Source organism: Malaclemys terrapin, chromosome 2 (assembly GCF_027887155.1).
Source record: "Malaclemys terrapin pileata isolate rMalTer1 chromosome 2, rMalTer1.hap1, whole genome shotgun sequence".
NCBI classification, from domain to species: Eukaryota; Metazoa; Chordata; order Testudines; family Emydidae; genus Malaclemys; species Malaclemys terrapin.
This window is the reverse complement of record NC_071506.1, coordinates 205,714,309-205,739,322: the sequence shown is the minus strand read 5'-3', so window position 1 is coordinate 205,739,322 and position 25,014 is coordinate 205,714,309. Positions and strand designations below refer to the sequence as shown.

At 39.5% G+C, this 25,014-nt stretch overlaps 1 protein-coding gene across 8 annotated transcripts in view; it reads left to right on the top strand.

Annotated features, from left to right (window-relative positions):
- The window catches only part of TRAK1 (trafficking kinesin protein 1), a 112,518-nt gene that overhangs the window by 35,302 nt on the left and 52,202 nt on the right, over positions 1-25,014 (top strand). For 3 of the 8 annotated variants that reach the window (XM_054019567.1, XM_054019564.1, XM_054019571.1), the window contains exon 1: positions 18,342-18,586. The exons of 3 other annotated variants lie outside the window; for them this stretch is intronic. In XM_054019567.1, coding sequence (XP_053875542.1) covers positions 18,463-18,586 — 124 coding nt within the window. In that variant the 5' untranslated portion in view covers positions 18,342-18,462. Of the gene's footprint in view, positions 1-5,273; positions 5,546-18,341; positions 18,587-25,014 lie in introns of those variants that run through there. 2 more of the 8 variants (XM_054019566.1, XM_054019568.1) reach the window with 2 other exon arrangements.

Here is a 25,014-nt window from a genome sequence, read left to right as displayed (position 1 = left end):
GACTATATATTACAATTCCAGGATTTCTGGAGGCAGTCGCTTACAAAAAATCAAGTTTGCAATTATTTCTAATGCTTCATCTACCTCATCCCCTGGGGGACAGTAGCATAATATGCAAGGGGAAATGTATATTTTGTATTTGGGTGTTCAGTGTTGTCTCAAATAAAGCCTTAGCCTCATGATTTTTTATGCCTTTTTCTGTAATGAGCTTTATATTATTTGCTAATAAGTATGTATAATGTATTTGATGTGTAAATTACATGGACCATATTATGTTTGGGATCCTGAAGGCCAAAACATGTTGCTGGATTTACATTTTTCTTTTCAGGAGAGGAATGTGTATATACAGTAGTATACTTCAGGGATATTTTATGGAATTTAATGTTCCATAGGGAAGGTACATCTTAGACACTAAATAGTTTAACTCTGTTTACTCATCTGCTTTCTCATCTGAGCTAAATATTCTCTTTTTGAAACAAGATTAATTGGTAAAAATTTAGAATATGGTCTATAGTAACAGAATCTACTTAAAACAATCTGAGCCAGGTCCTAGCAGTATAAGTGTTCAAAAGTTTGGGCTCCCCATATTTGTAGAATGCCCTCTCTTGGAAGTTTAATGTACACAAGCCCATATGTACCTTTTTTCTTCGCACCTTCACTTCAGAAGTAGAGAGGTGGTAGACTAGAATGTTAGCAACAAGTTCGCCATTAGTGATAGCTTGTGTCTGTTGGCATTTGGTACATACACAAAATGAGGGACAGACGATAACCTGAAGTGTAACTATAACTTTTTGCTATCTTAAACTTTCAAAATATAACATCCCAGAAGCATGCCATTTAATTAAAGTAATAATTGATTCTCATAAGATACAAACTAGATCAAGAAGTTTTTAAAAAGAAACCTTTCCCAATATAATATCTTATTAAACTAGCCTGTTGTTCAAAACAACACTGACAAAGCACTAAAAATACAGGATAGGCAGTAATCCGGCACTGGCAAGGAGGTGAACAAGGTTCCTTAATAAAGTAACCCCGTCCATTCCTAATTTCTTTGATTCTGTGAAGCCAGAGGGTGATTGTCGTACATTTTGTGATATGGGAGCGGGCTATCGTTTACCATTGCTATTTACAATTGGCTATTATAAATTTTATATATACTTCATAAATATTTGTTTTTCTTTCCATATTAGCATTACAGATATTGGGAGTCCTATGTTTATTAACAACTGGCAACAGAAAACAATGTTTCTACCTTGTAATTTGTGATTGATCGATTGATTTGTTTTGTGACAACTCTTGATCTACAAATGAAATGTTGTCTCACATTCTCCTTTTGGGGAATATGCCTTCCTGGCTTTAAACTACATGTTATCTTTTTAAAAATCCCTATCATTCTAAAACACTATATAAATGAATTTGAGAATCCCCTGAAAACATTAGGAAGTTTTAAACCCTATTTTTAATTTGTATTAATGTAGTGCCTAAGAGCCCCAGTCATGGACCATATAGGCTCTGTACAAACACAGGGCACCAGGATTTGGGGGGGCGGCAATTTGGCGACGGGGGGGGTCTTCCCCGCTCCGGGTCTTAGGCGGCAATTCTGTGGCGGGTCCTTCACTCGCTCCGGGACCCACCGCCGAAGTGCCCTGAAGACCAGGAGCGCGGAAGGACCCGCCCCCCACCGCAGAATTGCTGACGACGACCAGGAGCGCAGAAGGACCCCGGCCTAGGGCGCCAAAAACCCTGGTGCCGCTCCTGCTAAAAGGGAGTACAACGTCAAGAATGAGACAAGTGACAACAGATGGATAAACACAGACCAATCGGGGAGTACAAGGAAACAATGAGATAATATTGGTCAGCATGACAGACAGTGGTCTCAGCACTAGCAGGCTAACTGTTAGCATGTTTTTTGTCGGCTTCAAGTGTTTTGTAGGCCTTGCAGGAAAGAAGAGTTTAAGGAGTTAGTTTTGCAGATATTTATGGGAAGCTTCTCCAAAGCATGAGCGGGGCAGGTTACATTTATATAATCTAGAGTTTATAGTTTGCTCATAACTTATTTCAAACTATTTGCTGGATAATGAAATCCTCCTACATCTTGCATTACAATTGCCTCAATTTCCTTATGTTCAAATATTTGATTACTTTTAAATTGGATAAGTAATACAATAGCACATCAGTAAATTGTGATCAGAATATACAACATAACATGGGGTTTTGTGATAAGCAGCCCCAGGAGAGGAGCTTGGGCTGGAGAGAGAGAAGGGGATTCCCCAAGGATACCCCAAGTGCTCCATGGGTCAGGCCAAGATTAGGCATGTTTCATGAAAGTTCCAGACCTAAATTGTCCATCCCACTTCTGTGAGACTACCATTTCCACTTAACTAAGGAGGTGTTGCCCAGCTGGATATTTCTTTCTATAGAATTTCTTCTCTCCGTCATTGTGTTTTCTCACTATGATGGGGTGATTGTGCCACCAGCCCCCCATTTTCTCAGTTATGGAGTAGAGATGATAATATTGACCTACCCTACTTGATAAGCATGTTGTGGTGCTTAGTTTTGTAACATGCTTCGGCTATGTAAAGCAGTATGAGAGTGTTAATTGTTTTTTTGGTGAGAAAGCTAGATCCTTTCCAATGTAAAAAGATGTTTCTGACCTCTAACTCAATCTTGCAGAAGATTGTCTGCAGAATAATTTTTTAAAAAGCAGCATTTTTTGAACTCCCTTCCTACCCAGTGTTTACTCATCTCCCAGAGAATTCCCGTAACTTCGAAGCTTAATTGTGATCATTTAAATCCTAATATTAAGCAAAGCTACTTTTTAAAAGGAAATTAAATGCTGGAGAAAAAGAAAAGAAAACCTTGTGCTATGTTAGAAAACACATTTATGAGTGAAAAAAATGTTAGTTTCAAAATGTGAACTCTTCTGTTCCATAAATGATTGTATTACTGCTTCATATGACAGATTATACAGGGTTTTTTAATGGCATCTTATATTCCTTGGAAATTTACTTACCTGCAGTTTATGTACATACCTTACTGTTCTCGGGTAAATATTGACCATACCATACAACACACTGATCAGTAGAATTAAAGCATGTTTATGGTTTAAAGGCCTCTGGCTACAACTTTACTTAACTCTTTAAAGATCAAAAACCTGAGGTTTTATTTAACTTTTAACTCTGGAAGGCATGTCAGGCTATGGCAAACCATAATCTTCGTGAAGCCAGGGTCCAAACTGTAAGAGATAACAAGGGATTCATAAGAATTGCTCCTTGTAGTTTCTCTGCTTTAATTTTTTGACATTGATTGTGCTATTTACAGCATGATTGACTGGGCAGATGAAAACGCAAATCAGGACACCGCAGTACTACTGGGATACTTCTTTAATAAGAAAAAAACCCTGAATTATTCCTATCAAAACCACAACATCCAAAGTTTGCCTAACTGAGGGTCATAAGAGAGTGTTGTGTGTCACCTGCAATTTCTATTATAAGTAGGGAAGGGAGAAATATTTACTAGAATTTTTCAAAATTAACAAATACAGCATAAAATCAGTAGAAAACATAATACAACTCATCTCTCAAAGGGAATCTGGGATGGTGTGGTGTTTAAGTCACTAGCCTAGGGCTATTGCTACACTACAGCTTACGTCAACTTACGTGCTATGTAGCTCAGGGGTGTAAATTAGCCACCCCCATGAGCGATTTAACTTATGCCGATTTAGCACTGTCCACATTAGTGCTTATGTCAGCTGGAGAGCTTCTCCTGCTGATATAGCTATTGCTGCTCACAGGGGCTGGAGTAATTAAGCCAATGGGGAGAGCTCCCTCCTGTTGGCTTAGAGCGGCTACACTAGAGAGCTCTCTAATGTAGCCATTGCCTAGGTCTGGGGAGCCCTGGACTCAATTCCTAGCATTTCCACTGATTTCCTGTGAAATCTTGGGTAAGTCACTAAGTCTCTCTGTGCCTCAGTTCCACATCTGTGAAATGGATGTTACATCCCTCACTCACAGAAGTGCTGTAATAATAAAATCCTCAATATTTGTGAGGCTCAAACACTGTGGTCATGGGAGTTAATAACTAGATAGAGGAAAATATATGTTTTATTATAATGGTAATGATATTAATATTAATTTCTATTGTAATATAGACTAGGGGTCCAGTTACAGACCAGTGCCCCATTGTGCTAGGCACTGTACAGTCATGTACAAAAGATGTATTGTAACTAGAATATATCATTCCAAATCTCAGAAATTTTTTGTAAAAAACCCACTGGAGCCCGTAAAAGATGGGGAAAGGAGAATGTGTGTGGAATATAAGAACAGGATGGATGTCTGAGCACTGTAATAACTTTTACCCCCCCCCATTGCAGATTTAATTGACTTCCTGAATATTGTTATAAATACTAATTTATTAAAATTCGATTCCACAAAGAAGTATTTTATAATTCTAGTAGTTTAAATCCAGCCTATTGAAGTACCTGAAAGTGAATCCTTCTCCACACCAGATATTTTGGAAATGAAAAATACTGAGCAGTTGTGTGTAACTAGTTAAGCATGTTTAGCTATACAGAATGGCTATAGCTTGCCATAATCCCTTGTTTTCTGCCACAGAGCGTAGATGTTTGAAAAATAGGTCACTGGTTCGCTGAGAAGGCAGAGGGCAAAAGTAGATGAGCTTATCCAATGGGGGAATGCGTTACTGTCTGGTTTTCTAGTTCCACTCTTTCATCTTTAATGTAGACATTTTCTTTTTGCAAAATTAGTGCTTAACTACTATAACAGCACAAAATAGTAATGCAGCTTCATTTTCCACTTGGGTGGGGGAGAGCTTCTAACACACGATGGGAGGTGGTAATGCGCTTGATTTACATTATTAAGGCACAAAGGATCACAAGATTATGATATTGAAAAACAGAAAAAAGGGATGTTTGTATTCTAATAAAGAGCTTTTTTCTTCTGTGTGGGAATTTTTCTTTCTTTTTTGTGAGACACCCATTATCTTTGTGAAGCCAGAAACCGCAGAATACCTTTCCTCCGTTTCGGCATCTCTTTCAGAGCCAGCCAGTCTCCATGGCAACATGTTAGACTGAAAGGTATGTGAGTACCGGGGAGGAAAGGAATGAGTTAGAAACAGCCAAGTGGTGGTGTGTCCCCCTAACGTCAGTATACGAGCCTTTTGATAGGATGATTTTGTTAACTCCCATCCAAGGCTCCTGTGCAGAGCTTCTTTATTAGAGCAGCTGCTAGGGCATCTACTTTAGAAATCTCTCTCCTACACCCTTTTTTTCCTCCCTTTTCTTTCTCCCCCACCCCTCTTATTTTGGCTCCAGCCTCTCATTGAAAATGTGCAGCTCATTTTCATCATTCTGTCAGTGTCTTTGCACTTCAGTTTTTTGCAAAGGCAGGGAGGCATGGTTGCATTTCACTTGACCTCAGCAACACAGTGAAATATCTTCTACATTGCTGAAGGATACTGACTATGCAGAAATTTATTGAAGCGGATTACTATGAACTAGACTGGTATTATGAAGACTGCACGGATGGTAATTCTGGTTTGTAATCTGTTGATGCAGTATTTGTAGTTTGTAAGACCAATGCATGGGTCTTTTACCCTTTTGAAAAGAAACTGAAGAAAAAGGCAGTGCTTTGGTGCAGAGATGTCTGGCCTGTAACATCTCAGCATCTGTTGGAAGCATGCTCCAGGAGACTGCTGTAAGGCTTTCTCTTTTTCAGTGGGAGCGGCAGATGTACATAATTACTGTACAATCTCTTCCTCAGCAGAAGCAAATAACAGAGAAGTGCTAACTGTATAAATATTAAGAACCAAGCTAAAATTGTAATAACTTGCTATAATGAATGTTGCACTGAATTGTATTTTGTGTGTACAAGAATGCTTGTGCATTATAGAGGCATGGAAGAACCTCTAATATGTACATATGTTTCTATAACATAACGTACTCTGTGTGTGTGTGTGTGTGTGTGTGTGTGTATTTTCATAGATACATATATAGAGAACATTTTATGTATAAAATCTCTGTTACTTAGAGCTGCAGCAAGCTAGCAGCTACAACTGCCAAATTGCAAACTCTGGCAAGCAAGTTCCCTAGAGCTCCTTGTGAGCTTTCTGCCATTTGCCGAGGTAGTGATTTCTTTATCACAATGCTGAATGCGCTCATGAGTCTCGTGATAGAGGGTGTATGGGGAGGGTGGAGGAGAAAAGCCCAAAATTGCATTGACTGTTTACTGGGAAATTCAAACTCCCTCATCCATCTATAGCACCCAGGTGGAACTCTTAAAACAAAATGTAGTGTTCAGACTATCACCCTGTCACGATCTTGTACTGTATTGGAATTTTTGTGAGCAAGGCAAGTCCTAGATCACCAGGGCATGAGACTAAGGACAAAAGACAGTGGTGGGGAGAGAATGTGTGTTGGACACCAAAATGCTCCATGGTGCTTTTTGTGATAGCATCAGAGAGACTGATAGAGGACATGAACAATGTGTTTATAAGTCATAATATGAGCTTTTTGTTCACCTGAAGTGTTGTGATTGGCATTACAATAGCACACATACGTGCTTAATTTGTTTTTCTATGTTGTGTTGTATAAAGTGGCCCTAGACTCACATGCTTCTGAACTTGGAGAACTTCTATTTTTAAATGAATATTTCTCTGTATGTATTTAGTGTGTGTCACATGTCCATATACCTATTTGAGAAGGATTGTTTAGTTGGACCATTTTTCAGTTGGATTGACTCTTATTATGTAACTGTGTCCTCTAGTTATAACCCTGGTAAATGCTGCAGCATCTGATTAATCTGATTGATGTAACAGACTGATGAGTTGTCCCAGTTTAGGAAGCTTAAGAATGAGCACAGTCATATAGCCATTAAAAAGAGAGAGTGTTGATTTCTGCGGTAAATACAGAGAGACCTTGTTTGATTTTGGGGAACAAAAGTGGTAAATGTATTCCATAATTCTTCTTGTGGTTAATGTCAACCATATCAAAATGGAAGTGTGTGCAAGAATGTGGCATGAATGAGTATCAGAGCTGTTCCCATGGCGTTACTTAAAAATATGTCCTGGTTTAAAGTAAACCATCACCATTTTAAGGTAAGCCTTCTGCTTAGGACAATTCCCACCCTTACAATTACAGTTCCCGGCCCCTTTGTTTGTTTTCAAATGCCTGAGATAATTCTAATTTCTAATGATTTTTTTAAAGCAGGATATAAAATTCTAAGGTAGGAAAGAGCGGTAACTAATATTCTTTCACTATTCAGTAGCATAATCACATTCCTAATTGATATTAGTATACTGACAAGATACTTCTAATGTGGAGCTGACCAAAAGCCAGACAAATTCAAATTAGAAGCAAGGCACAAAACTTTGTAATAGTGAGAGGTCTCCTTCCTCTGCCTTTCTGGAAGATGCTTTAGTCCAGTTCTGGAAGATTGTGTATTTGACAGACCGCGGTGGACTTTTCATTTCTCCTTAAATGAAAGAAAATATAGCTGTGTATAGAAGGCTCCAAATGTTAGCAGTGTTTTTACAACAAAGTTGCTAACTTGTTTTATGGGGATAGGAAAATAGAAATGTTCACTCTTGCGATCATATGGTTCCACTTTCTTGAATCCTCTAACAATTTTAAGATGTTTCTGATAATTAAAAATCTAAAAGTGAGATTGATATTTCCTGTACGTCTGTCAGAAAATGGGTTGAACTAACAATAAACGTGTACAAATCTATAGGGAAGCAATTATATTTAAGATTTTGGAGTGAGTGGAAGAAAACATTTAAAGGGACACAGTCATTTCAAATCCAATCATTTAAACAAAATGAATTATATGTAGTTCAGAGTGGTACACATGTCCCTGAAATACCTGGCTGGTTTCTGTTGCTGTACAAATCACGTTTTTCAGTTTTTATAACATGCTTTTCTTTCCCCTTTTGCTAAACCCACACAGACAAAAGGGGAAACTGAAAGGAAAACTTAAATAGAAGGGGGACAATTTTTCTTTAAATCCTTTAATTTAGCAATTTTGGGAATTGCTTGGAAAAACAGTAGGTCAGCATGTGCAGACAGAAGCATGGTGCAGTGGTGGTTGAAAGTGTCCAGTTCCAATGAAGTTGGGCTGCTGGGAAAGCCAGAGAGGAGGCTTTGGGGACCAGAGCCAGTAAGTCGGTACAGGCCCTCTGTGTGGATGACCCAGGCTTCTCAGGGTCTGCTAGGCTTAAGAGACAGTGTTTTTGTAAGCATGGGGGGGAACTCTGGCTGCCTTTTCAATATTGAAGGGTGTAGTCTGTCCCTGACACGAGGCATGCTTCCTTCCAACAAGTAGAGTGATTGTCCATCATGATCCGGTTGTATGCTGGGAGGTACTGTCAGTCCTATCTCAGTTCCTTAGGTTAGTGGTGATCTCTTAGGACTTACTGGGTCTTGCAGGCTTTAGCTGTTCCTGTACTGGTAGAGGGGAGCAGGTTCTTCAGGGTTCCATATCGATATATGAATTTGGGTCTGAAATTAAGTCAGTGTTTTCCATTTAAAAAATGTAGAGGAAGATGGATGAAAAACATTTTTGGATGTGTTTGGACACAGTACCTTTAAAAACGCTGTACAATAGGAAACTGAAATTTTACAAAAATATAGCACAACACTTCTTAAAGACATCACTTTGTCTCGTCTTATGGATGAGAGAAAAGTAATCTAATCTATAGTACAATGCAACTAAAAATCAGACCTCTCAAGAAGAGGTTTACATACCCATTGTCTAGTACAAGTGACTATACCACCCTCTTTTCCTCTGTCAAAGATGTGAAGTCCTAGATCTTCTTTTAATATTTGTAAATGTTTTCCTTGTACTATACTGCTAAGACTTCTTATTTTGTTTTCTGCAGACAATGCCCTAAAACACTACATTGATGATACAAAAAAGAAATTGCTCATCGTTTGGTTGATTGCGTTCAGCAAATGCAGTCCTTACACTTCTCTTACCTCACCTGTAGTTCAACTCGATGGGCATAATACTGATCATCTCTGCTTGTGAAATATATTATTGCCTTTGAACACCTGCTGCAAGAAACCCCCAAACAAACAAACCCTCAAACTTGTCACAGAGTCCTGAAAGATTTGTAAATGGTTGGGATTTTGAAATAATCTCTTACATAACGGCTTTTGCTGAGTATATTTTTGGTAACAGTGAGTAGGATTATACAATAAAATCTTACTTTCTCTTTATCATATCCCAAGCTCAAATCATCCATGTTTCAGTCCAGTACCTCGGTTAACTGAAAATATTGTAAACAAAAGACATATTGAGCTGTATTTTTAGAAATGCTTTCATTTTGAATAATGACTAGATGCTTATATAATATGTGGAAACGGGAATCGTCATGTAAATTGGCATTAATCAAATACACAAATATGTTGCATGGATTTATTTTTTAAAATTTCAGGTATGGTATGTGGATGAAAGGGGGAGAATGGGCAATTCAGTAGGAAAGAAATCTGTGATCCCTCTACATAGAGATAGTATTTGAATTTGTTTACGTGGGTGAGATTTCCCAGAGATGAGGTATACAGAGAGAAGAAAAGGGGACCAAGGACAGAACCCTGTGGAACCCACCCAGAAACTTAGCGGGGGGTATGAGGAGAATTCTCCCAAGGGTACGAGCATTTATAGAGGTTGGAGGAAACCCAGGAGAGGAGAGAGTCATGAAAGACAAAGGAGGACAAGATTTCAAGAACAGGCGTATGGTTGGCTGGATTAAAGATAACTGACAGGTCAAGGAGCATGAGGATGGAGTACTGTGTTCAGACACTCCACCTACCTTTTGTAGATCCTATCATTGCATCTTAGGTCAGCAAGCCTTTGCTCTCCCCAGTCCCATCTTCCAAACACGTCTCTAATTTTTACAGTGCAAATACCCCATGCCTGTTAATAATGACTGAAGCAGAACAGCACTGTTTTAATGATACTATCAAAAGAGGCCACAATGTCATGTTATTTTAGTAGTCATTAAAATTCTTTCTTGCTCTCAAGATCCCTTGTTTTATCAGACTTAATATGTGACTCAATATGTGACTCAAAGTAAACATGCCAGCACCTATGCACATCCAGTAGTTTGTTTTCACAATGACACACACACTAAGTTGAGCAGGTGTGGCGTTTTTTCCCCTGCTAGCAACAAGGTTACAGGTGTGGTGGAAGAAGTTCAAATATGAGACAAATGTTAGGGTAGGTTGATGTTGGGTCCCCCCCCCCCCTTACAAATTTAACAAGATCACTTTGACATTCCCATTTTTGGAAGAGTATTAATGATTTGGCTGTTTTTTTTTTTTTGTTTTTTTTTTTTTTAAACAACATTCTCTATCTAGAGATAAAAATTAAAATCTGTCTGGTAAACTAACACTGTCAACTTGATATATTCTGGTGTGGTAGTGCTAGCAAGTATTTCAAATATGTGGGTGCAAACCCTCTCATAAAAGAGCTCCTGCAAATATCCTAAACCTCTGCTAAAGAATCAGAACTGGGTGTCCAACTTGTAAGCCTACTATGCATGAAATGATAACTGAAATCTGTGGGAGTAATGGATATGGAGGGGTTGCAGGATGGGGCCCCGCTGTATACACACTCCAACTTGCACCTGTTTCAGTGAACAAAGGCCAAAGTAAATGATTTGTCAGCTACAAACTAGATTAACTGAGAAGGATATTTCACACGGGCTTGGAATGCTTGACTTCTGGCTCTATCCTGAAAACACTAGCAAGCACAGCTCTCGGTCTGTGAGTAGTCCCTTTGAAATGAAAGGAGATACTGACCGTAATAAACACTGCATCAGTCTTACCAACGTTCATGAATTTTATTGCGAGTCTCATGATATTTGATGGTTTTTCTTAAAGCACCAGCTGACAGAAGCAAAATATTTAAGAATCCCAGCTTTCATTTGGCGGGGGGGGGGGGGGGGGGGGGGGGGGGAATCTAGTCTTCATGTTTGTTGAGATAAACTTGAAAACATGAGGAAAGTATACCCTAAAAGTTCAGAAACCAGAAGGCAAATAAAATTAACCCCAGACTTGTTATTTAAAAATCATCTCATCATTTTGGGGCCAATCATGATTTTCTGGGAATCTGACTTGTAATTTTTGAACGCTTGCTATCCCAGTACTGCTCTGTAGAACAGTAAGTTTTGCAGAATCAGAACTTGGTAAATGGCAATAGGAGAGTCCTCCTTCCACCCACATCTTGCAATATTTTTCCATCTTTAATCATGTAAACTTTTAAATAAACTTTGAAAAAAGAGATTAAAACCTGTAATACAGGACATTGCATTTGTAGATAGCCAGTGTATTCTATGCCCCCCTGTTCTGCTTGGCAAGATATTATACCATCACTATAAAACAATTATCAAATGTTTTTATTCCTGAATCTGTTATGAATGTTCTGCAGTCACATACATTTGAATTAATGAATTTTTAAATTTCCCAATGGTGCAAAGATCTGAGGATAAAAATTGGAAATACACCTTAATATTATCTGTCAAAATCCATAATAAAGTTGAATCCTTCCTTACCTAGTTATGCAATATGTAAGGTAGAACCTTTGAAAGAATTACACCACTAATTAAACAAAAGTAGCTGATAATTATTACTTAACAGTCAAATTGATTTGGGGCCTAGACTATTTGTGGTTCCAAGTTTTCTCAATTGTAAATGAAATTAATGGAAGCTGAAGATGTCCAGCCCCAACAGGATCAGGCTGTAAGTGGCAATAAACTAATTGTTAATAATTAACATTATTTAAAAGAAAAACTGCTGCTCCGTGCAAAGCAAACAGCTATGTTTTTCTTATCCAGTTGTATACATGTGCCTGTATGGGAGCAGCAGTATGTTTTCTGAAAAGATGTTTTTTCATTCTTTTTAAAAACTTTTTAAATAGTGTTAAATGCTCACATTGAAAGGCTCTGTAAGTGCATAATATAAAGCCTCAGAATCTTTTTTTTTTTTTTTTTTTTTTCTCCTCAGGGTTATTTTCCTAGTGCATTGTTGTTAAGGCTGTTATTACTATTTCTGTTAATAAAGTATGAGGTTTTTTTTTAAATAAAATGAATAGGTCTGTATGCATAGTTAGTGGAGAAGCAGCAAGCAACTTTTTAAAAAAAACATAGCTTTTTAACAAAGATCTTGCTAAATTTTTTCTTTCTTTCTAATATCAAAATGCTGGTGAAACAAAAGCTCAAAGAACTATTTCGCTACTGTTTATCAATTGTCCATAGACAAGTACCATTGATGGGCCCAGTTTTCAATTCCATGCCCGTCAAAATTCCTATGGAAATTTGTGAGACACCATTGCTCAAGCAATGTAGGATTGAGCAATGGTTATAGAATAGGGGTAGGCAACGTATGGCATGCGTGCCGAAGGTGGCATGTGAGCTGATTTTCAGTGGCACTCACACTGCCCAGGTCCTGGCCACCAGTCCGGGGGGCTTTGCATTTTAATTTAATTTTAAATGAAGCTTCTTAAACATTTTAATAACCTTATTTACTTTACATACAATAATAGTTTAGTTATATAGTATAGACGTAGAAAGAGACCTTCTAAAAACGTTAAAATGTATTACTGGCATGCAAAACCTTAAATTAGAGTGAATAAATGAAGTCTTGGCACACCACTTCTGAAAGGTTGCCGATCCTTGGTTATAGAATAATATAAGCAGTATCTGGGCATTTAGGTTATATTTAGGAACTAAACTTACCAGTGTACAGAAAAATACATTTTAAAAAGTAATGAAAAAAACAATGTTCTTCAATTTCCAGGAGATTACACAGAGAAGCATGATTAGGAGTTATTAGTTCTCTTTGGGTGGCAAGTCTGAGTCCAATTGAGGTGTCAGTAGAGGTGCTTTTGCAACAAATTGATAAATTAGAGTACAAAGTCTCCAGGATCAGCTGCTATTCACCCAAGAGTTCTGATGGAACTCAAATATGAAATTTCAGAACTAACAACTGTAGCATGTTAACCTATTGCTTAAACTAGCCTCTGAACCAGATGACTAGACGGTAGCTAATGTAATGCTGATTTTTAAAGAAGGCTCCAGGGGTGATCCTGGCAATTACAGACTGCTATGCCTAACTTCAATACCAGGGAAATTGGTTGAAATTATAGTAAAGGACAGAATTATTGGACACACAGATAAACACAATATGTTGGAAGGGTCAACATGGCTTTTTTAAAGGGAAATCGTGCCTCCTCAATCTATTAGAACTCTTTGAGGATGTAACAAGCATGTGGACAAGGTTGATCCAGTTGATGTAATATGCTTGGACTTTCAAAAAGCCTTTGACAAAGTCCCTCACCAAAGGCACTTAAGCAAACTAGGCAGTCATGGGATAAGAATGAAGGTCATCTTATAGATTAGTATCTGGTTAAAAAAAATAGAAAACACAGGGTAGGAATAAATGATCATTTTTCAGAATGGAGAGAAGTAAATAGTGAGGTCCCCTAAGGATCTGTACTGGGATCTGTGCTGTTCAACATGTTCATAAATGGTCTGGAAAAGGAGCTGAAGTGGCAAAATTTGCAGATAATACAAAATTACTCAAGATAGTTAAGTCCAAAGCTGACTGAAGATTTACGAGGGTATTTCATATAACTGGATGACTGGGCAACAAAATGGCAGATGAAATTCAACTTGGATAAATGAAAAGTAATGCACATTGCAAAAAAATAATCCCAACTATATATACAAAATGTTGTGGTTTAAATTAGCTTTTATCACTCAAGACCTTGGAGTCATCGTGAATAGTTCTCTGTAAACATCTGGTCTATGTGCAGCAGCTGTCAGAAAAGCTAACAGAATGTTAGGAACCATTAGGAAAGGGATAAATAATAAGACAGTAAATATCATAATGCCACTATATAAATCCATGGTACACCCACACCTGGAATAGTGTGTGCAGTTCTGGTTGCTCCATCTAAAAAAAGATTAGAATTAGAAAAGGTGCAGAGAAGGGCAACAAAAATGATTAGGGGTATGGAACAGCTTCCATATGAAGAAAGATTTAAAAAGACTAGGACTAATCAGTTTAGAAAAGAGATGACTAAGAGGAGCTATGATAGAGGTCTATAAAATCATGAGTGGTCGCGAGAAAGGGAATAGGGAAGTGTCACAGGGTGCTCCACTCACTGCTGTGCTGGCGCCTCCTTCTGATCACTCTGGGGATTAACACTTGAGGTCAATGCCCCTGTCTGTGGTTTGCACACCTTCGCTCTGCCTCTCCCTCTCTCTTGCAGCCCCTCTCTAAGCCCAGGGAACCACGGTGTCCTCTTTGCGACTATGCCCTCCGGCCGGGTCAGTCAGTGTTCTCCCGTCCCCCTGGGGTAGCAAAGACCCTTCTCCCTAGCAGTTCTAGTCAGTCTTCCTTTCCATTGTCTCGGTGCCACTCCCTCAGTGGCTGGTAGGGGAACCGTGGCCCATGTTCTACTTCAGGTTCCAGTACAGGGACAGTCCTCAGGAGTTCTTGGTTTTCTTCTACCAGCCCTCATTGCTCCTTCCCTGGACTGCTTCCTACTATTCCTTGTTTCCCCCCTATTCTAGGAGTACCAGCTCCAAAACTTCCTCCCTCTTCCCAGGGAGTGACTGCCCCTTTCCCAATAGCCCCTTTCTATTGCCAGCTACCTGGTTTTATAGGCCCAGTCTGTTCCTGTCCAGCTGAGCCTGCTTTCAGTTAGCTCCCTGGCTCCTCCTCCAGGTCAGCCTATGGAGTTAATTGGCCTACTTGTCCATCTAAACGTCTGTCAGTCCTGTGTGGGATGGACTTTCTATCATAGGAAGTGTTATTTCTCCCTTCACATAATACAAGAACTAGAGGTCACCTGCTGAAATTAATAGGCAGCAGGTTTAAAACAAACAACAAAAGGAAGTACTTCTTCACATAACACACAGTCAACCAGTGGAACTCATTGCCATTGGATGATAAGGCCAAAAGTATAAGTGGGTTAAAAAAAGAATTAGCTAAGTTCATCAATGGCAATTAGCTAAGTTGGTCAGGGACACAACCCCATGCTCCAGAAGTCCTTAGGCCTCCAACTGCCAAAAGCTGGGAATGTACGACAGGGTATGGATCTCTTGAAATTGCCCTGTTCTGTTCATTCCCTCAGAAGCACTTGGAATTGGCCACTGTCCAAAGACAGGACACTGAGCTAGAAGGACCATTGGTCTGACCCAGTATAGCAGTTCCTATGTTCTGTCCTGTCCAGTGTCCTGTCTATGTAAAGTTTTTTCTAATACTGATACCTCAATTTTCCTTAGCTCATTTTCATCTCATTTATATTAAATATATATATTTTTTTTACCACCCTAAGCAATTCCTCACCCTCTTTGGTGTTATCCCCTTCAAATACATCTCTTGTAAAATTTTCTGGCCCCACTCAGTCTTCTTTCTGCTTTCAATAAAAGGATCTGGACAGATGATCATTAATTTGTGCCCTTCTTATTCCCTCAATTACTGTACTGTCTGTTATATCCTGGTGGAGAACAAAGATGCTGATGCTGTCATATGCATATGCTGTTATCACCCGCACAAATTGCTTTGCTACCACAATATAACAACTTCTCCATTGATTAGGCTAAGGACTGGGTGGGGTGGGGAGTGTGAGTGATATTTTCTGCTGTCAGCATGGGATATCTTCCTGCTGTTAAGCAATAAGGGAGACAATTAAGAAAGCACTAAATACCATTTGTGAAAGATTAGAAAAGAAAGTTACCCTGTATACAGACTGCATGCTTTGTGATGCTGGCAGACCAGTTGCCAGCTCGTGCCAAGACCCCAGTTCTTACTGAACGCTGACAAATGCATAGCTGGAAACTAGTCTGGCCACCTGTGTGTTTGCATTGTTAAAACAGATGTTAAGTTTATAAGAATGTGTTTAGTGTTTGGACTTTGAAGTGCGTGTGAGTGGCTGCACGCATTAATCTCACTTATCATATCTGTACCCCATGTTATAAGGTAATATTTAAATATTTGCTTTGTAACTGGAAACATCCACAGTCAAGAGAGAAGCATTACCAAGTGTGAAATCCTGATTTTCCACAAGAGGTGCAGTCATCTGCCCAACAAAAGAAGGCCTATAGATCAGGCTAAGATTGTTACGGAGATCACGGAATCCATGACTCTTGTGACCTCCATGACGTTTTCCACTTCAGCCCCAGGGCAGCTGGGCTGGCGCTGTCAGCCGGCGGGGCCCTGGAGCTCTGAGCTGTTGTGGGGGGACCCCGCAGCTCTGAGGCGCTGCGCATGGCGTGGGAAGAACCCCAAACTCCGAGGCACTGTGCCCGGTGTGGGAGGGGAACCCTGGAGCTCCGAGATGGGGCCCCACAGCTCTGAGCCGCTGCAGGCATCTGGGGGACCCCACAGCTCCTAGCTGAGACTGATGTCAGGGGGACCCTGGAGCTCCCAGCCACAGCGGGTGCTGGATCCCTTCGTCCCCTCCCACAACAGGGCTGGGGATCAGCCCCATTTTGTCAGAGTTATTTTTAGTTGAAGTCAGGGACAGGTCACATGCTTCCGTGAAATTTTGATTATTTGATTGTTTTTTAGTAAAAGTCTATGACTTTTACTAAAAAAATAACCGTGACAAAATCTTAACCTTACCTATAGACACCAGACGAACCATTGTGGAACATCAGTGGACAAGACTTTGTTGATTGCTCCCGCTCCACCCCAAGGAAGAGGGGACATGCACAAATGCTTGTCCCATCATAGTTTGAACTCTGGGGGAAGGGAATGAAAATCTCTGACCACAAGGAACTGTGTTACAGTGCAGCTTGGAATTTGGAGAGGTCAATATTTCTAAGCTTAAGCAAGGGATCCCCAAGCTGCTTAGCTTGGATTAGACCTAAAGAGCAGATAGAGGTTGCATATTACAGCAGCTTCTGTTACCTTTTGAAACCTAAGACTGTAACTCCTTTGTGTGTATATGTTTACCTGCTTTAACCTTGTAAATAACTATTATTTCTTTTTCCTAGTTAATAAATCTTTACTTAGTTTATTACACAATTGGCTACAGGCATTGGCTTTGGTGTGAGATCTGAGGTACAATAGATCTGGGATAAGTGACTGGCCCTTTTGGACTGGGAGTGACCTGAATATTGTGATTTTTGGTATAAGGGACCATTTATCACAAAGGCGAGCTTGCCTGGATGGCAATAGTGCCCAAGAGGACTGTCTGTGACTCCTTGTTAAGGCTGTTATAGTCCTTGAGGAGTTCACATTTGATACTTGGTTGGTGAAATCTAATTATAGAGTTTGTGCCCTGGTTTGTAACAGTCTGCCCAGAGATCGGTACCCATGTTCATAAATCATTTAAGAGAGCATTAAATACTATTTGTGAAAGACTAGAGAAGAAGGTTAACCCGTATACAGACTCTGTGCTTCATAAAAAGTTTTGCAAACACAAATGATTCAGACCTGTTCACTCCTGCAGATTCTTGTTTGTCATTGGAACTGAGAACTTGTATGACTTTAGTTCAGTCCTTACGCTGACCCTGTTCTTGAAAATATGCTATGATGCCACACTTGCATTTCTGATATTGCAATATTTCAATTTCCCAGACAGGTTGTAGAATACACAGTGAGTAAAGGTGACAGTACAAAATATGGCACTGTAGGATTAATATGGCATGCAAGTTAAAAGCTTGGTTAAAGGGTAGTAGGGCGGTGGGGGCTTGAGTTTTTTTGGTTTGTTTGTTTGCTTCTTTTTTGCTTTTTGAAAGTTTTTTTTTTTTGCTCTGAGATCAATGAAAACCTGAATTCTTTACCTTGTTTTTACCCTAAGACTAATATTGCAGTCAGATTTATGGCAAAACAAACATCTGATATAATATACAGTAGAAGCAAGTTTCCAAGATCCATACATTCAACTGCCCTGCGAAACCTGTTACTAGTGGCATTAGGCAATAATTTACAAAGGTGACTTAACTTAGTAAAGTCCCCACCCTCAAACAGGTGTAGCAATGTAAGTATCAGTTTGTACTTCCTTGTTGCTATGATACTTTTAAGAAGCTACCATTCGCTTTGAATAGGGGGATAGAAATTTGTCAAATGAACTGATTCTTAGAGAGATTTCAGCACACTAACTCTTGTTTATGTGAAATGTGCAAATAGAGCTATTAAATAAATGTAACAACTTTTGAATCTGGTATGATGAACAATGTAATATTTTTAGTAATTATTAGATGGTTCTCCCCCCCCCCCCAGTTCTTCTGTGTATTTTTTCAAAGGTGTTGTGCTAATGACGACATACACAAATAATCAGCTAGTAGTTTTAGTTGAAGTATGTTAACTGATGAAGATGGTAACTCTTCCATGGGGACTTTACTTGGGTCATTTCACAAATGTAGCCTCAAAGGAGATGGCTTGCCATCTCCCGGGGTACTAAGGTATAGGACAGTTTCTGCCTTGGGATGATTTTAGCAATGTCAGTAAACGAATCCGTAAATGAAGAGGAAAGCTTTGAACATGACTGTGAAAATGAACACGGGAACACACAGAGGTTTCACAGTGAAAACCTTGATATCTGGGAAGAAGGTACTTTTTATGTTCAGTCTAAAACTTTTTATGCTAATAAAATAGGGCATGAAATAGTTAATTTAAAGTGAATTTAGAGATTTTTCAGGGTTTTAAATCACATCTAAAAACAGATTGCGGTTCATTGGTTGGTTCCTGTGAGTGAAGGTTGTCGAGAAACTGTACTATAAATTAAATCTAAATAAGATGAGTCTTAATTTTGTGGTTTAAAAAAAAAAGTAAATATATTCAACAAATGTAGTTTGTCTAGCTCAAGTAGTAATTAGCTTGTAGAAATAAAAATTGACTTTGGAAATTCTTCTTTTCAAATATTTTTTCAACTACTTGTAGGTTAAATATTTTTGCTTTCCTCCCCACTTCCCTATGGCAGGTGTGTGGGTATGGGGAAGAAGAGCAGAGTTGTGTGTTTGTTTTATGGTTACTTACGGTGGGTCAATTTTAGAACAAATGCAAACTTCAGACTTAATTATGGAATCCTAAGTATGTAAATTAAAATGTAGTGTGTTCATATCTCAGGAACTTAAGTTTTTAAAAAGTTATTTGTGATGGAACATGCATTGCAATGCAAGACAATCAAGAAGGCATGCTGGTAGTTTGGAGAGGGAATGCTGATGATTGTGTTAGTGCTGTCATTGGATTTTCAGTCTTGGTTTCCTGGCTGCTATGGAGACAGCATATTTTGCCCCGGGACTGGAGACAGGAGGTAGACAGGGCACGTCTTTGTCACTCAAGTGATCCCTCCAGCCAATTAAGCATTTGAACACTGCCTCATGTATAGTACTTGATACACTGAGCAAAACATATCATTGGTGTCACCTTACACGCTACAACATTCCCTCTGAAGCAGCAGCTTTATAGATGAATGCTGGCACTCCAAAGAACACTGTCCTGTCATGCTGCTATCCAGAGACTGCAGGGGAGAACAACAGAGATTAAGGAGAAGAGTAGATTGAGTATGAAGAGAGTATTTTGTGGCCAGAATAATATTAACCGCGATGGCCACGAGGGTGGGGGATAAAGCAAGACCATCTTGTCAAACACTCTGGTTTGTTTAAAAGAAGTTTTTTAAAAAAAAAGTTTCTCTTGAAATATTTTAAGGGCAAACATGGTAATGCTCCTGTTGCATGGGACTTCAATTTGTTTGTTTCATGTGTTGTTGTTTTTTTAATCAAGTATATGCCTCTTATGATGCAGTACCACCTCTTTGCCCACCATTTGAATAAACAACGTCCCCCTTTGCTATCTGAAGTTGCAAGAAAATGCTACGATATTCCTTCAAGTTGTGGACAAAAGGTGGTTTGTGTAAGAAAACATGGGTAAAAAAGGAAGCTTTAAAAGAACACATAAGTACCTGTGTAGTTTGTTAGAGAGGAGGCAGATGAGGACACAAGCACAAAATTCTACATCAAGAAGGAGAAACATCCAATTATTTCTTGCTAGTAAGCTGGCAGAAAAGGGAATCTGACAGATAATAGCCTATGTCTATGGGAACCGTTCACAGAGTGTTTGCTATGTGTTCCAAATTTCCTTCATCATGTTAAGGACAGTGAGTGATAGAGAGAGGTGTCTGAGCGAAGGGTCTTTAGAGCTCCATTGCCCATCTGATTGAGAATGACAAGCAGAATGCTTCTGTTTGACTGTGTAGGTAATTTTGGTGTAGTGACTGATGTGGTTTATACAGCAATTTTTAGATGTTGTGATGAATTACCCTCATACCAGTTTCTGGTATACACCTCTACCTCGATATAAGGCTGTCCTCGGAAGCCAAAAAATCTTACCGCATTATAGGTGAAACCGTGTTATATTGAACTTGCTTTATCCACCGGAGTGCGCCGCTCCCCCCCTCCCCCCCGGAGCACTGCTTTACCGCGTTATATCCGAATTCATGTTATATTGGGTAGCATTATATCGAGATAGAGGTGTACTTAATAAGGACTAAAACTTGGTGCCAGTTTTATATGTTGGATATGTCTTGTTTTATGTACTGGGAGCAATTGGTTACATACACTCCAAAAACCTTCAGCTAGATGTAGACACAGTACAGTGATAATCATCAGCATGTTATTTGTATATTGTTACTTGTGGGACAACATATGTTCATTGTTCAGAAAGTGGGGAAGGGTTGAGAATATTTTGGTACTTCTCTGTGGGCTGACTACAGTGGAATTTTATGTAATGAACATGGCTTATAGTGACTGTTCCAGCTTTTATAGATAGAAAACGAACTTCTAAAAGCCGGTCCCTCTTTTTGCTGATTTGTGAGCCCCTCACCTTATGCTATTCAATGGTCTGGCAGACTGGATCAAGCTTATTTTCAAACATAAGAGACAATTTCAAAACTTTTTCCATGTCATTTAGCTGCAGATAAAGATTGTTACCTGTTTGGGAGTGCCAGTTAGAGGCTATTATTATTACTACAGTATATATTATTTATGTAACAATTGCATCCAGAGGCCTGAGTCAGGATCATGGCATGTAGCAGGGCCACTGAGATAAATGCAGAACAAATCCATATCAAGCCAAGATTTTAAAAAATGACTAGTGATTTTGGAGGCAGTGATGTTGTTGGGCCCAGGTTGAGATCCTGTAAAGGGACCTGACTTTCAAAAATTGAACACTCATATGCTGAAAACCCAGGCCCCATTAAGGAGTCTCAGGTTTGATCCTCAAATACTCAGGCACAGAAAATCACTTGTGGCTGCAGTCACTGCCCCAAAGAGCTGACAGTCTAAGAAGAGAATTGACATAGTTGGGGGAGGAATACAATCAAATTTATATACATTTGCAATTTTAAATCTTTTCAGAGATACCTAGGTGAAATAAATGCCAGCTAACCCCATCTACCACTCAGGCCATCTACCACTGTTTTTGGTTAATTTCTTACAGGTATTGAAGCAGGGATAGGTGTTTTTTTACAGAAATTTGGAGGTTAGCAGGTTTAGGTCACTTCACAGAGAGCAATCCATGCCTAAGGGTCAGTGTATAAGGAGGTATGGAATTCTGTGAGAAGATTCATAAGTTGCAAGGCCAAAAGGGGACCACTTTGGTCATGTAGTCTGACCTCCTGTACAACACAGGACATAGAACTTCCCCAGACTAATTCCTAGACAGATCTTTTAGGAAATCATCCAATCCTGATTTTAAAATGGTCAGTGATGGAGAATCCACCTCACCCCTTGGTAAATTGTTCCAGTGCTTAAAGCATTTTAAAGCATTACCCTTGCTTTTAAAATGTATGCCTTATTGCCAGTCTGAATTTGTCTAGCTTCAACTTGCAGCCATTGGATCATGTTATATCTCTCTCTGCTATACTGAAGAGTCCATTATTAAATATTCCCCTTGTAGGTACTTAAAGACCAATCAAGTTACCCTTTAACTCTTTCTTTGTTAGACTCAAAGAGCTGAATCTATTTTGTTTATCACTGGAAGGCATGTTTTTAAATCCTTTAATCATTCTCACGGCTCTTATCTGAACCCTCCTAATCTATCAACATCCTTCCTGAATTGTGGGCCCCAGAACTGGACACAGTATTCCAGCAGCAGTTTCACCAGTTTCAAATACAGAGGTAAAATAACCTCTCTACTCAGACTCAAGATTTCCCTATTTATGCTTCCCGGGATTGCATTAATTTTTTTAGCCACAGCATCACACTGGGAGCTCATGTTCAGCTGATTATTCACCAGTCTCCAAATCTTTTTCAGAGTCACTGCACCCCAGGATAGAGTCTGGCATCCTATAAGTATGGCCCACATTCCTTGGTCCTGGATGTATATATTTACATTTAATCATATTAAAATATATATAGTTTGCTTGGGCCCAGTTTACTAAGCTATCCAGATCACTCTGAATCAGTGACCTGTCCTCTTCATTATTTACCACTCCTCCAATTTTTGTGTCATTTGCAAATTTTATCAGTGGTTTTTTTTTCTTCCAAGCCATTGATAAAAATATTAAATAGTATAGAGCCAAGAACCAATACCTCCAGGACCCTAATGGAAACAGACCCCTCAATGGCAATTCTCTGATTACAGTTACATATTGAGACCTATTAGTTAGCCGGTTTTTAATCCATTAGAGTGTGCCATGTTAATTTTAAATCATTCTGATATTTTATTCAGAATGTCATGTGGCACCAAGTCAAATGCCTTACGGAAGTATAAGTATATTACATCAACACTGTTACCTTTATCAACCAAACTTATAATCTCATTAAAAAAAAAAAACCTACTCTCAATGTAGTAGAGGAAAACTCTTCCAATGCATCCCCTGCCTTAGGGGGGACTCTACAAAATGGCTACCATCTCACACTTTTGTGCTCCCATGGCCTAATTGTTTCCCAAACCTTTCGCCTGTTTAAGCATGAATAATATAACACATCATTAGTTTGCTGTTTTTGAGACCTTAATATTGGAGCCTCCATGGAGCCAAGCTGTTAGAACACTGTGGGTGAACTGTGGTTGTAAGCTCCCTTTAAACCTCATCAAAAAAAGATTCTGTCTGTCTGTCTTCCATAAACCCATACTGATTGGATTAATTACATTATCCTCCTTTAGTTTATTATTAATCAAGTCCCTTATCAGTCTTTCCATTATCTTGCCTGGGTTCAATGACAGGCTGACAGGCCTGTAATTACCTGGAACGTCCTATTTATCCTTTTAAAAATTGGCACAACATCCGCTTTCAGCTTTTTATATTCATTATTATCAACTTCCCTTTTCTTCCATTTGTTTTATGTATACAGAATTGTTTTTTTACAGCTGCCTTCATTTCCCCTCTAAACCAGGTTTTTAACCAGCACAGCCTCCTTCCTCAATTGTGGGATTGTGGCTTTTTGGGCATTATAGTAAGGTGTTCTTAAATTATTCCCAGTTATCATTCACATTTGTCTGAGTAAGTTCTTTTTCCCAGCTGATATGGCTCATACATGACCAACTAATAAGGCTGGAGGCATTGGGGGAGCAGAAGCAGCAGCAGCAGCAAGTTGTGGACAATGCTGAAAGAGTCTAGAGTGGATAAATAGGAAGGAGGGGTAGAGTTGTGAAGGGCCTTGATGGTGAGGACAAGAAGCCTGCACTTAATGAAGGTGAAATGGTTTAGAAAGTAGAAAGGATTCATATGCACGTGATGTGGCCAGAGTGGTGTGCAAGAAAGAGGATCTTAGCAACTGCATTTTGTCTGGACCTGAGGTGGATGATTGGGCTGTAGGAAGGGTAGAGAGGAGGAGTCTAGGATAGTCAAGACCCAGTTGATGAGGCCTTGGACAAGAGTTTTGGCTCTTTGGGTGTAAGGAAGAGAATAGATCTCAAATGTTATCACGGAAGAACTGACACAACCTAGATGTTGGGGTAAGAGAGAGTCAGGTGGTGATGAATTCCAGGTTGGCCAGTCTGAGTGCCAGGGAAACATTGTGGTAGTATCAAAAGTAACTGAGAATAGGGAGAATTGTGAAGGATATCCAGGATGAGATATCAGAGAGAGAGGTCATGAGTGGACAGGTAACTTGAGTGTCATCATCCAGGAGCAGCTGAGATGGTTCAGAGAGAAGGTGTGATTGGAGAATAGGAAAGGGTCAAGACCGTAAGACCCCCATGGATTGTGGGACATGGGAGGAAGAGGATTCATTGAAGGAGTGATCACAAAGGCAGGAGAATAAACCTGGATCGGTGGAATCAGGAACCAAGAGCGGACAAGATTTCAGAGAGAAATGTATGATTGTCAGTGTCAAACAAGACATAAGTTGAGAAAGATGAGGATGGAGTACAAGGATTTAGCCAGGGAAAAACCTGGGAGAGCAGCTTCAGTATAGTGGAGGAGGTCCAGAATGGAGCTAGAGGAGAAGAATATTAGACAATGGTTCTAAAGGGTGCATCCAGTAAGGTTAGTGGTGAAGGGAGATGGGAGCAGTAGTTGGAGAGACAAGTGGCATCAAGGGAACACAATTGTTTTTGTGGAGGAGGGGAGGCTAGGGCATGCTAGTGATGGGGAAGAGTCCAGAAGAAAAGATGCAGAGGAGCGAGAGTGAGAAAGCAAGTGGATCAAGGGAGATGGGGTTAAGAGACAGGTAGAGAGCAGAGCAGAAATCTGTGTTGGTGATGGGTGAGAAAGAGGAAACATTTCTGGAAGAGACAAGGAAGGAAGCTGATCGTTAGTGTGAAAAAGTCAGTACAATCTTGTATGGAGAGGAAGGGAGGAGAGATGCGGGAATGTTTCTAGAAGGGAGGCAAAAATAGCAAAATAAGTGGGTGTGAGGGAATCAGGGGGCTGGAAAACCAGACATCTGACTGACCTGTTTGGTATTAAAATGCCTTGCAGAACTTGCTGTTCTTGTGCAGGTCTGATTTGAGAAGTTTCACTGTTTTATGGACCTGGGTCATTTGGATGTAATTGTCCAAATTAGAGGTTTCCCAAATCAGTTTCAATAAACAGG